The sequence below is a fragment of the Lactuca sativa genome, chromosome 5, assembly GCF_002870075.4.
Source record: "Lactuca sativa cultivar Salinas chromosome 5, Lsat_Salinas_v11, whole genome shotgun sequence".
Taxonomy (NCBI): domain Eukaryota; kingdom Viridiplantae; phylum Streptophyta; class Magnoliopsida; order Asterales; family Asteraceae; genus Lactuca; species Lactuca sativa.
Window position 1 is genome coordinate 134,564,439 of NC_056627.2, and position 14,952 is coordinate 134,579,390.

At 35.2% G+C, this 14,952-nt stretch overlaps 1 protein-coding gene across 1 annotated transcript in view; it reads left to right on the forward strand.

Annotated features, from left to right (window-relative positions):
- The first annotated feature begins 1,399 nt into the window (after positions 1-1,399).
- LOC111886725 (wall-associated receptor kinase 2) overlaps positions 1,400-14,952 on the forward strand; it is a 34,172-nt gene continuing 20,619 nt past the window's right edge. The window contains exons 1-2 of the mRNA XM_052764301.1: positions 1,400-2,313; positions 2,482-2,658. Of these exons, the coding sequence (XP_052620261.1) occupies positions 1,422-2,313; positions 2,482-2,658 (1,069 nt within the window). The 5' untranslated portion in view covers positions 1,400-1,421. The remainder of the gene's footprint in view (positions 2,314-2,481; positions 2,659-14,952) is intronic.

The window sequence follows — 14,952 nt, forward strand, 5'->3', positions numbered from 1 at the left end:
ATCCTAGAAATGGGATATCTTGTTAAAATCAAGTTATTTTCTATTTTATAAAATTTCCATGTGAAGTTTAAGCATTGATTTATGTATCTTTAAGGTGGCATGACGAGTTCTTTTATGTTTAGTGCACTTTCAGATTCCTCATAGCTTTTGTTTTTCTCCTTTAAATTTAAGAGATGCATCGTTTACTTTTCAAAGTCAATTCAAGAAGTATCTTTATAGAAATGCGTTTAATGACATCCACAAGCAAAAAAATCATCATTCTTCTTTTGAAGCTTGTTCTATTTCCATAAAATTTAAATATGGTCTCGGTCGTTAATATGTCTGTTTGCAGCCATTTGGCATATTAGAAGAATCAATGGTTGCATCTTATTTACGACACTCTCTTAACCAATGATATTTTTTATAGATTATCTTCAGAATTTATTCATGAGTCCATGAGTTTGATGTAGATGATCATTTGTTAGCTTCCTAATTCCTATGACAGTGAGAATCTTCTTTCGACATCAATCGTAAACCGGAACGGGGGTTTAAAAGCTAGACCATACAATCAAAGTCCACGGTCAATGGAGTCGCTAAAATATGAAAAGTTCTATATTATAATATGATTTTTGGTTAATCACCACAATGGACAAATATTAGTATTCATGTTTAAAAATACGTCGTACTTAAATGTTCAAATATAACTTACAAAATATTTATTATTTATTTATTTATATACTAGGAGTAAAATCCATGTATTCCATGAGTTCATTTAAAATTTTTTTTATATAAAAATTCTAAACATTTAAAAAAGTTTGAATTTATAAGAAAAATTTTAAAAAATATTGAATTATTAAAATTAAAGTGTTTTTTATCTTTTAAATTGAAACAAATAATTTAGAAAAATAAACAAAGGAAACTAATGAAGTTTTAATTTACATATGTTGAAATTAGAAGGAAAGTCAATTTTTGAAATTGATATGCATTTATTATTATATTTATTGTAATCATTATATTCTAAATATTATATGAAATTTAATAAAATAGAAAAAACAATAGAATGACACGTGAAAAACATTTAATTGAAAATAACCACAAAATGACATGTGGCAAAAATATTTTATTTTTTAGGGTATATTATTATAATATATTTATTTATTTATTATTATTATTATGACGTATATTCCGTTTTTATACTTTAGAGTTTATATGTTGAAAATTCAGCTCAGTTATCATATTATGAAAGAAGATTTTGTTTTCACAGGTGCATTTCATGCAGAATTTTTGTAAAACGTGGGGTACCTTATTACTGTTTGAAGTTGATGCGTATTACTCGACAAAACTAATGTTCCTTTGCAGTTTTGCATGCCCTATATAAGATGCTCCGATAAATCTTAGTAAACACACACAATGAAATTGATCACACAAAAAACAAGAAAACAATGCTTCTTCTTTTCACACTAGTTCTATTTACTTTCGATTTCACAATATCGATGCCTTTGTTGCCTGAGGGAAACTTCGTAAGTGCCAACCTTACAGGCATTAGCAACATAGCAAAGCCAGGGTGCCAAACAAAATGCGGGAACTTGACCGTTAAATACCCTTTCGGCATAGGCGAAGGCTGTTACTTAGATGATGGATTTGAATTGACATGCAATTCCACTCATTATGACCCCCCAGAGCTCTTTATTGGGTCAAGTAGCATCACTATACATAATATTTCAGATTCGGAGATGAGAATTTTCAATACGATTGCTTACGCATGTTACGACGAAGCTGGTGTACCGGATATATCTGACGGGTGTATTCAGTTAAAGGAAAGCTATCGAACTTTTTCACAGAAGAACAAGTTTACTGTCATCGGATGCGATGACTTTGTTTTGATGAATGGGAAGCTGAATGAAATCGACTTCGTTAGTGGTTGTTTGGGACTCTGTAGCATAGAAAGTGTTGTGCCCAACGGGAACTGCTCAGGAATCGGGTGTTGTCAAGCATCAATACCTAAGGGTCTTCGATATATCATTTCTTCATTCAAAACCTTTGGTAACCATACAAGTGTTATGTCACTCAATCCTTGCAGTTTTGCATTTCTTGCTGAGGAAGGTAGCTTTGATTTTGGTGGTGTAAACGATTTGAAAGATAGAAAGTTTAATACTAGGACAAATCCCATTGTCCCAATTGTTGTCGATTGGGTGGTTGGAGGCGAAGGGAGTTGCTCACAGGCTACGGCATGCAAGGGAAATAGCTCCTGCAACGACGTAGATACTGGTGGGTATCGCTGCAGCTGCAAGGAAGGTTACGAGGGCAATCCTTATCTCGATCAAGGCTGTCAAGGTCAGTTTCAAAATTAAAAGCCAAAGATAATCCCTCCATATTATGTACTTAATTAGCAATCACGTTGATCAATATGTTTTCTCGGTTGTTGGTATTGGTAATAATATAGAATATATCACTTTATGTACATCTTTGTTATAATATCATGTGAATATCTTTATTTCCCAGATATCAATGAGTGCGAGGACAAAACCAACTTCCCTTGTTATGGCTTTTGCACTAATACTCCAGGAAGTTACAATTGTACTTGTTTGCATGGATACGAGGGGACTGATGGAAAAAGTGCAGATGGATGTAGACATGTTGCTAAAGATTCAAAATTTTCAGAAGTGGTAATCTCGTTAGGTATATACACTTTCACATAAATATTGTTGGGTCAAATAAACTTTATATAATAACCATAACTATGGTTGTTTAATATGTCTTTTCCTTGTGACTAGTTTAGATTCAGAATATTTGATGCCATAATTAGAAGTTAATTTGATCTTATAGCCTTTGATATGCCTCATACCGGTCTCATAAATCAGAAGTTATCAAACAGCCCTTTATGTGGCCATCAATTCTTTTTTACCGATCAAGTTTGAGTGTTGAGAAACCACTACTCCATTTGTCTTGATTATAGTAATCCATCTTACATTTTAAGATATAATCGAAGGCAACTTCCTAGAAGAGTCGTTCACAGTGTTAAGATAGGATTCATTTATAAGCAATTAACACAAAACACTATATCCGCTCATAATTTGATCGCTGTATCCTCTAAGAATGAGGCTATGTAAGAATAAATTCACTTGATTCTTTTATGAATGGAAAAACAAAAAAGAAGACTTAAGATGGGATAAAATAGGAACATGGGAAGAACGAAAAGCAGGGGAAGAAATTTTTTTCTAGGAATTTGACTTGATCTGCAAGTATCTTATATTTTATTTTAATAAGACTAAAAAATGAAAATTTAGTCTTAAGATATAACATCCTATTTATATTAGACGTAACATAGTCTTTAGGGCATCCACAGTCCATTGAACTCTAGGGAGTTCAATGGATTGGCACATCATTGTCACATCAAACTTTCACTTTTTATTCAAATATACCTTTTAACATCCACACTTCATTAAACCCTACAAAGTTTAATGGATTTCTATATTTGGTTTTAAATTTAATTGAAAAAGAAAAGATTAAATCCATTGAACCACTCAATGATCATGCAACTCTCTCATTCAACTCTCATCCATGTCATCACTCACACTCCATTAAACTTTTATTCAATCCTAGTCATCATCTATTTAACTCTTATTAAACCCCCATTGTTGATGCCCTTATCCAATACAAAAGCATCAAAACAAGAAACTTTCTTAAAATACCCATGAGACTAAAATTGTCCTTGTTTCTGAATTATGCCAACATATTCTCCTTAATTAATAATTTTCGCTATCTTCACTCCTAACGACCTTTTCATCTCTTCAAACTTGACTGCTCCCGTTGATTTTGTCAGAGTGACACCCCGTTGCTCATTAGTTCCATCTAACAATTGAATTCTCTAAACACCTCCACAACCAACTCTGATAATACCCATTTGATCTACTCTTTATTTCTTGCACTCCAGTGACAAACCCTTGTTCAATTGATCACATACCATTTCTAGTATCAAAACCAAAATCATTTTGGAATGTTATGATATACCTGTCATTCGATGCCATTCCATTGGTGGTGTTATAATCAATAAAATTTGAACTGAATATGGAATTAAAGTCTTACCCGCCAATGGATTTACATAATTAGAACCAATCTCACTTTGTATATAAGAGTCATCAACGTAATCAAATGACCCCATTCATCCAAAACTAGACCATCTATGATGTATATAAGCTTCTATACTCCAAGTGCTAAAGCACAAGCTGTAGCAACTTTATATGTGTTGCAATTTGGTGAATAAATAGAGCTTGACTATCCAATGTTACTTAATATGACAATGAAACCATTATCCAACCTCTCACAAACGCGATCAACATTAATTTTTATTTACTTCACGTGTTGCTCCATAATCAATTCCTTCAATAACTCTTCTTTTCTTGGCTGTAAGAAAAATTGCATTTTCAACACTAACACTTTCTTTCCAACACATTTTTTTATCATTGTCTACGTATTCTACAGAAGGATGGTCTATGAGAGAGCTTTGCCTCAATCATCAAGCAGATTCTTCCAATTGAATCCTTTGTATTGAGAGAATCAGAGTCTATGATTTTGTATGTTTCAACATACTTAGGTTCACAACATTTTTCCGTTAATCATTGGTGTATCTATACATGTGTCCTTGGAACTGTTGGGTTTTGAGCATTCTAACACTCCTATGGTGTACATGCAACCCTAGAAACCTTGGATCTATGTTTTCTCTAAAATACATGCAAATTTGATTTCCAAGGTTTATAACCTAACTAGCATGTTATGGGGTACTTGTAATATAAAACTTTAATTAGAATAACATACCTTTCTTTTGTGGTTGATTTCTTGGAGGTTTAGAGCCTAGTACCAATAGTGTGGATGCCTCAAGTGGTGTCACAAATCACCCAAAACAACTTGGAAATACTTGAGAGAATATGATGCTCACTAGAATCGGCCCACTCTTTGTTTCTCACACACACTAGTGCCAATTCTAGAACCAAGGGCCTCTTTATATAGTATGGAGGATTAGAGTTAAACCTTAATACCCATTACTCTTCATTTACCTAGGATCTATGGGTTAAAAGCTCCATGGACTTCCATATACTCTTAGCCCATCCCAAATAAATCTTAGCCCAATCCATATATATAAGAGTCCATATTTAATTAGCCTCTTTTGATCACTAAATTAATTCCAAAATCAATTTTCATCAACACTAATTAAATAATATGATTTCATATTAATATATTATAACTTATAATATATTAATAGATCATAAACATCTTATTCTAAAAAATATATCCATACAAATTGTTAGGTGAAGTGCAACCCAAATGGACCATGCCAGGTCGGGTCAAGTTCATACCAAATATAGTTATGGACTTAGACACCTTATCCAAGAGTCTCCCACTTGGATAAGTCTGATAACTATAGTTGCAAGTATAACTTCAGGAACCAACCAGCAATCGTAGCTCTTTAAAACTCTGTTGAACTATGAAGCGCCATTTTAGATAAGTGATCATATAATCCTCTGTTCTCAAGATATCAGCCGGACAAATACATGGAACAATGTCGTACTTATTGTCCAACAGTTGTTTCTCGATCTCTGATTTGTTTGACATAGAACTAAATTGAACACATCAATTAGGTTCTCACTAGGCCCGACACATAATTCAAAACCAAATCATCGAGGGGCCCAGATATCGCTTCTATTGCTAGAAGGAACAGATAAACTTCGACCCATATGCTTGTACTAACTACTTGTTGAATTATGCACAAAAGCTCGTTTTATGACATCAAGTTACTGATGCGTTTTTGTACAATCAATGGATAACCAAATCATAGTTAACAACTCATATCTCTAGGTTTGAAGATATATATATATATATATATATATATATATATATATATATATATATATATGATATTACCGTCTCACGATCACTCGAGATAAATCCCATGAAGTGATACAAGTGAGCATGGGTTTAATCCAATACTCAGACCTTATGAGCACTCATGAATGTTGTAGCAACCATTGCCATGTCTAATGCACCTTAGACAAATCTTACAAGTCAAATTCATGACAGTCTTAATTCAATACCTACTTCCAACGTATGACCGACTGCGGAGAATTTTGAATAAAATAATTATTCTGGAAGTCAAAACATGTAAAATTGAAACAATAGTAAACGATTAACATAAGATAGTAAACCTTACTTATAAATAAACAACAACTTTTATTCAATCATCAAATGTCAATTACATTTTACAAGTTTCAGAAATAACTATCTAATTATTAAAACTAATATCGTCTCTCAGGCCGATGCTCCTCGCATGCTGCAAATGCCTAACCCTAGTCAGTCCCTTCGTGAGGGGATCTGCAGGGTTCTCTTTTGAAGATACCCTCTTTGCCACGAGGAGTCCTTCTTCTATATTGTGTCTTATGAAGTGATATTTTTTGTCAATGTGTCTGGATCTATCATGATCTCTTGGTTCCTTGGCTAAGGCAACCACACTATTGCTGTCATAGAAAATCTCCATAGGCTCCTGTATAGCTAGTACAACTCCAAGGTCTCCAATGAAGTTGTTTAGCCATATCGCCTCCTTTGCCACTTCACTTGCTGCTATGTACTCTGATTCACAAGTAGAATTAGCTACTACCTCCTGCTTGGAACTTTTCCAAGTAATTGCTCCTCCATTTAGGGTAAAGACCCAGCCTGACTGAGAGCGGAAATTATCCCTATCAGTCTGAAAACTAGCATCGTTATACCCTGCTACTCTCAAGTCATCACTCCCACCGAGGGTAAGAACCCAGTCCTTAGTCCTCCGTAGGTACTTGAGAAGATTCTTTACCGTAGTCCAGTGAGCCTTGCCAGGGTTTCCCTGATATCTGATGACCATGCTCAAAGCAAAGGCCACATCGGGGCGAGTACAAGTCATAGCATACATGATCGAGCCAACAACGAAAGCATATTGTAATCGACTCTTCTCAGCTATCTCAGCCTCTATACTCGGACTCTGACTCTTACTCAGTCTAACATTGTGCTGGATTGGTAAGTCCCTTTTCTTGGAATTCTCCATGTTGAACCTCTACAACACTTTATCCAAGTAGGTACTTTGACTAAGTATAATTAGCCTTTTACTCCTGTCTCTTAGTATCCTTATCCCTAGAATATAGGCAGCTTCTCCAAGGTCCTTCATAGCGAAACACTTCCCAAGCCAAGACTTAACCTCCCGCAATGTTGGGATGTCATTTCCTATGAGTAGTATGTCATCCACATACAGTATCAAAAAACTAACTATACTCCCACTAGTCCTAACATATACACATGATTCATCCTTGCTCCTCGAAAATCCAAACTCTTTGACTTTCTCATCAAATCAAAGATTCCATCTGCGAGATGCTTGTTTCAATCCATAAATTGATTTCTCAAGCTTACACACTCTATTAGGGTACTTTGCATCGACAAAGCCCTCCGGGTGATTCATGTAAACATCCTCAGCCAACTTTCCATTAAGGAAAGCAGTTTTGACATCCATTTGTCATATTTCATAATCTTGAAATGCATCTATGGCTAGCAAAACCCTAATAGACTTAATCTTCGCTACTGGTGAGAAGGTCTCATCATAGTCAACTCCCGGAGTTTGAGTAAAGCCCTTCGCCACCAGTCGCGCTTTGTAAGTGTGTACCTTCCCATCCATGTCGGTCTTCTTCGTGAAGATCCATTTGCATCCAACTGTCTTACGACCTGGTACATTGTCAACCAAGTTCCAAACTTGATTGTCATACATGGACTGAATCTCGCTATCTATAGCCTCCTTCCATTTAGCAGACTCGTGGCCTACCATGGCTTCCCTGTAATTATTAGGTTCATCCAAATCTATCAGTGTACTGTCACTAATAAATGTATCACCTTCAGTAGTGATGTGTTAACCATAATAAAAATCAGGTGTGTTCCTAACTATAGTGGAACGCCTTGGAGGTACGGACTCATCTATCGGCTCAACAGGAGTTTCCTCCTCAGGTTGGTCGCTAGTGTTTGAGGTTCCTTCACCACTTGACTCTTGGAGTTCTTCAAGGTTAATTTGCCTCCTTGGATTATAATTCTCTCTCACGAAAGACTCCTCTCCTTGCCACAAAGACCACATTTTCACTGGGTCTGTAGAAGAGGTAACCAAAGGATTTCTATGGGTAGCTGATGAAAATACACCTCTCACTCCGAGGTACGAGCTTGTCGTGAGACTCACGCCACACGAAAGCCTCGCAACCCTAAATATTGATGTGGTCTAAATTAGGAACTTTCACAGTCCACATCTCGTGAGGTGTTTTGGAAACCTTTTTGGTAGGGACTAGATTAAGGATATGGGCAGCATCTTTAAGGCATACCCCCAGAATGAGATTGGTAACAAAGCTCGACCCATCATGGAACGAACCATGTCCAACAAGGTTTGATTGCGCCTCTTAGCCACACCATTCAGCTGTGGTGTCCTAGGAGTTGTCAATTGTGAGACAATCCCACATTCCTTAAGATAATCAAGGAACTCAATACTAAGATACTATCCTCCCCGATCGGATTGGAGCATCTTGATGTTCTTGCCTAGTTGATTCTCCACTTCCTGCTTAACCTCTTTGAACTTTTCAAAGGTTTTTGACTTATGCTTGATTAAGTAGATATATCCATATCTACTGTTATCATTAGTAAAAGTCACATAGTATCGATTAGCATCTCTTTGTGGCAATTTTGAAGGGTCCACACACATCTGTGTGTATGAGGTCCAACAAACTTTCACCCCTCTTACAAGTACCAGTGAAGGGTGACTTTGTCATTTTTCCAAGTAAACAAGACTTGCAACTATCATCTGATTTTAGGTCAAATGATTCCAAAACTCCAGCCTTCTGGAGTTGGCTTATGCGCTTCTTGTTGACATGTCCAAGACGACAATGCCACAAGGATGCTTTATCCAAGGTAATCGAAGAATCAGTATGAAATACATTATTTCCTAAGCTGTCTACAATCGACACAGTTTCATATACACCATCATAAGGTAATGCTTTTAAACAAAACACATCATTATAAAAAGCATCAATAGCACCAATAATTTTATTATCAAATGAAAATGTGAATCCTTGCTTGTACAAACTATGAAGGGAAATAATATTTCTTGCCATTTCTAACGAGTAACAAAATTTATTCAAATCTAAAGTTAACACATTATTAAGCAATAAAGAATAAAATCCAATCTTGGTCACAGGTGATGCTTTCCTATTGCCCATGATAATGTTTATCTTCCCATGCTCCACTTCTTCACTACTTCTTAGGCTCTGCAAATCAGTACAAATGTGAATACTACAACCTGTATCAAACACCCAAGAGTTAGTATGTAATAATTTATTAGACAATATGGTATAAATACCTGCATGGTTGGTTTTAACTTTCCCATCCTTTACATCCTGCAAGTATTTAGGGCAGCTTTGCTTCCAGTGCCCCTTTTCGTGGTAGTAGAAGCATTGTGCTTCCTTTGGGTTTGAAGAAGGAGGAATGGGAACTTTCTTGGTCCCACTTGAAGAGGAGCCATCAATAGACTTTCCCTTGGTACCCTTCGAAGGGTTCTTCCTCTTCTTCCCCTTTCCCTGACCAATTACCAGAACAGGGGCTGTTGTAGGAGTAGGAGTAGAAGTAACAACCGATTTACCTTTAAGGCCACTTTCAGCGGTCCTTAAAAGTCCTTGAAGTTTGCTAAGTGTGACTTCCTCCTTGTTCATATGATAAGTCATACGAAACTGATTATAACTTGGAGGTAAGGAATGGAGAATGATATCAATCGCCATGTCCTTAGGAAAGTCCACATTAAGCTTTAGCAACCGGTCCACGAACCTTTGCATTTTCTGCAAGTGACCGGTGATTGGTTCACCATCCTTCATCTTGGCTGTTATCATGGAGGAGATAATTCATACCCCTTTTGACGTGCACTCTGATGGTGCCTTTCCATCAGATCCAGGTGCATCTAATAGGGGTAGAAATCTTCATAGGATTTCTGGAGTCATAGTAGCCAACATAATGCAGGATACTTTAGTAGCATCCCTCTCATGTGCAGCAAACTCCGCAATCTCCTCCGAAGTAGCAGTGGACTCATTGATAACCTTAAGCTACTTGTCAAGGAAATATTCCATGTCCTCATAGTGGGTAATCATTCTGATGTTCCTAATCCATTCATTGAAATTAGAACCATTAAAAGTGATTTTCCCATAGAAGTTCATGTGGGAAAAGGAGCCTGTAAGGTTTGAGCCAGCAACAGTGTTGGAAGACATCTGAAAGAAAAGAAGGACAAGTTTTAATTAGATAAAGAGTCCTTAATAAGTCACCCAAATGAAATATTAAGGCTAGGACCCTACAAACTATTTCACAACTTGGAAGAGGGATGCCGTAATCCAAGCTATAAAATATTTGAAGGTAGGTAAACGACGATTTACCAATTTCCACCATGAAAAACAAAATAAATTGTTAAGTTTTAATTGGATTTGAAACTCCTAGATCTTTTGAGATTCATTGAAATTTCAATGACGTGTTTAAATCTCGATTGTGCCCTCTCAAGTTTGTGACTGGGATTCCGAGGATCACAAACAAGGTGTGAATAACCATGCAAATTGACTTGGTACCATTTATTTTATCACCTAATCGATGTGCCAGTTAACCACACGCGCTCCACCGATCTATGATATAACTTAAGTCATCCTTTGCCACTCTTAATAGTCCTTGTTAGTGTGCCGGTTAACCACACACGCTCCACTAACGACTTGGTAAGGTGCAAAATGTAATTTCATGGGTTAGCACCTATTTCACATTTTTCTAAAGTAACTAAGGTTGGGAATTTATAAAGGTTTAGTTACTTTATAATTTCATTATACTTTTAATGAGGATTAAGGTCCTATCCTACCCATTTTGCTAACGACCCTCCACTAGTCAAGGCAGCGGTGGGTGAGAGTGGACACCCATTAAATCGCCATTTTATAGGCAGTAACCTTATACCCCCTTATAGACCGACTTTGTGAATGAGGCCTACTAACGGTAATACTGACTTATTCTTATACATATATATAATAATTAAAATTTTAATATTATAGAAGTATAAGGGTTGGATTTTAAACTTTTAAAATTCTAAGGTTCAATTTGGAATTAAAGTATTAATGTGTGAGAATTTACAAATTCCAAACTTGAGGGCAAGTTTTGAAACTATTCAAGACTTTTCAACTTCATAACTTATGACTTAATGGTTTATTAAAATGAGTGACTTTTCATTTTATGTAACCTATGTGTTTTAATACGGACTTTAAAAGAGTGACTTTTGGTAATCCATAAGTTGAGGACAAATTATGGATTCCATTAAAACTCATAATTGATCAAGAATTAATCATTAAACAATTCAGCAAATAATTCATATGATCTAACAATAACTCATAAGAACATGAACATTCATATCAAAATTTCAAGAATTATATTAACACATATAAAACATGGAATTTTGATATTCGCCATTGTAAATGGATTAGCATAACCATTACACCATCTAAAACAAGTTTTAAAACACTAAAACAGTTTAGGGTAATGTTTCTAGTCCATTTCCAGCAGCAAAACTCGAAAAACTACATTCAGGGGCTCCTACTTGTCGAGTACAAGAACCTACTCGACGAGTAGGATGAATTATCACATGGACTCGTCGAGTCCCCCCATGGACTCAGCGATTTCATGCTGCAGATAACAGATTTTTAGCTTTTTCAACAAGTTTGCATCAAGTATCAAGAAAACAAGCCTAGGCTCTGATACTGCTGTTAGGTTTTGAGCATTCTAACACTCCTATGGTGTACATGCAACCTTAGAAACCTTGGATCTATGTTTTCTCTAAAATACATGCAAAATTGATTTCCAAAGTTTACAAACTAGCATGTTATGGGGTACTTGTAATATAAAAATTTAAGTAGAATAACATACCTTTCTTTTGTGGTTGATTTCTTGGAGTTTTAGAGCCTAGAACCAATAGTGTGGATGCCTCAAGTGGTGTCACAAACCACCCAAAACAACTTGAAAATACTTGAGAGAATATGGTGCTCACTAGAATCGGCCCACTCTTTGTTTCTCACACACACTAGTGCCAATTCTAGAACCAAGGGCCTTTTTATATAGTATGGAGGATTAGGGTTAAACCTTAATACCCATGACTCTTCATTGACCTATGATCCATGGGTTAAAAGCTCCATGGACTATCCGTGCACTTCCATATACTCTTAGCCCATCCCAAATAAATCTTAGCCCAATCCATATATATAAGAGTCCATATTTAATTAGCCTCTTTGGATCACTAAATTAATTCCAAAATCAATTTTGATCAACACTAATTAAATAATATGATTTCATATTAATATATTATAACTTATAATATATTAATAGATCACAAACATCTTATTCTCAAAAATATATCCATACAAATTGTTAGGTGAAGTGCAACCGAAATGGACCATGCCGGGTCGGGTCAAGTTCATACCAAATATAGTTACGGACTTAGACACCTTATCCAAAAGGAACAATATCAAATTTGATTTGAAGACCATTTAGGAGTGATATATCCATTAAAATATGATCTAAAAAGGAGCTATCGATAACTTCTCTTAGCTTCAGAGAAGTGAAACTTATATGGCCAATTCTTGTATTTCATCACCATGTTGGTTCTTCAGTTTCACTAAGTAAGCAATGTTGTTCGATTTCGTTCAAATCAACTTTGTATAATCGTTTTTGGGATTGTTTTATATTCATTAGTATCTTGTTTCTTTGATCATGTATCCACACTAACAAGTCATGCATAATGATCTGATGATCGTTTTCTGCGAGTTAACCAAAGCTAATAATGTTAGTATATTACTTTGGTATGTAATACACGTTTTAAAGTAATCGATTTTCACCATTCTTGAAAAGTATCAAGATCGATCCATTGGCCTTAATTTAAACCTTTGATCCATCTTTAAACTTTACATCACCTTATATTTCTTGATTGAGATTTCAAAACTTAGTCTTATCCCTCTTCATGTGATTACTTGCGTCATTATCGAGATACAAGGTCTGGTGTTGTTCTTTTACTTTCGTTTTTAGTTTTGGTTTCATGTTTTATTCATTTAAAAATACTTCATCATTATGCTTGCTATTGTGGACCATTGCTAATAGTAAAGTTGGTTCATTAGAAATGTGACCTTAGGCTAAGTTAGCTTCTTGTAGCCTCTCTCGTCACGGGTTCTTACATTTGCAAAATAGTGTCTAAATTATTGGCAATTGTCACACCAAATCTTACTCTTGTCTTGATTGGCATTTTTCCACGAGTACCTTCATGAGACTGTTGGTTGTTACCTCTTCCACGACCTCCACAATTTGCATAGTTCCCAGATCCGCCATTACCTTTTCCCAGCAATGTTGGTTTTGTCTGTTGATGTGATTGTTTTGCTACAAGGAACGAGCGTGTTCTTAGTTTTGTTTTTAGACTTTCTGTCAATTCTTAATTGGTGAGTAGCAAGAACTTATTTTCATCTGTCTCACCAACGCCTCATATTCTCTCCTCATGCACCTTCGGCCTTCACTACCTATTCGATAGTCATGGTGTCTAGATCAATAAATTGTTTCTATTACTTATGCAATTTTCGAAATCTAAATGGTAATGCACATAAGATCTTCTTAATGACATAAGATTCTTCCATAACTTCTGCTAAGGATCTAACATTACTTATAATATTACTTATCTCTACTGTGAATTCATCAATTTTTCTAATTCATTAATGCACAAGATTTTAAACTCTGATTTTAGGGTTTTAATCTTTGTTTTCTTCACACGATCGACAATAAGACCTCTTGAGGAATGGCTTGGTACATGGCAACCATTGCCAACTTATCTTTCTTTATTCCAACAAGGTTTTTGGTATTCATTGGCTCGAATATACATTACAGCCCCACCTAACCTTAGGTACTAAACCTCTAAAATATGTCATTTTAACTTGCTAAATATACCCGGTTTGGTTTCACTTGACAAATATATCATCCTCCATAACATTTCTTTCTTTCATTATCCTCTTACCATCTCTGTTTTCTTTCCTCCATTATCGTTTATTACTTCACCCAAGTGAACATTACTAAACCCTAAACCTAAACCCTAAACCCAAAACCTAAACCCTAAACCCTAAACCCAAAACCTAAACCCTAAACCCTAAACCCTAAACCTAAACCCTAAACCTAAACCCTAAACCTTAAACCCTAAACCCTAAACCCTAAATCTTAAACCCTATTGTGTCGATCTTGAATTTACATCAAGTATTAATCGTGAATCCATTAACTGTAATCTTTTATAACAAAACAATGTATTTTCAAGAGGTTTAGTACCTAAGCTTAGGTGGGGCTGTAATGTATATTCCCTTTTCCCATATATATATATATATATATATATATATATATATATATATATATATAAAGTCAGGATCTTTTGCGAACCAATATTTTCCCGCGAACTTTTTTCGTGTGATTTTTTTTGTAAGTGACTTAAGACACTAAGTCGATCAAATAGAATTGCATTCACAAAAAAAAAAAAAAAATCTCGAAAAAAATGTGCTTATGGAAAATGCATATATTACATCATGTTGTATCATATTTACATTTGTAATTGTCGAAAGCTCTTAAACTTCAACACATTACTTGATTTACTTCAATAGATTTATGATGTTCATCTACATCTTCCTCTTACGTTATGTCTTTTTGTTTTTGAACAACTACTGGGCTATGTAAACTACAGTTGAAAATGAAAAAGGATGTAAGAGATACATAAATGAAATAATTCCAAATTTTTTAGAAAGAAATCAATCTATGGGTTGAAAATTAAAAACCTTGAAAGATTACAAACGAAAATATGATGTAAAATGAAGTAGTATACTAGGATTGAGTACCTAAGCTTATATCATG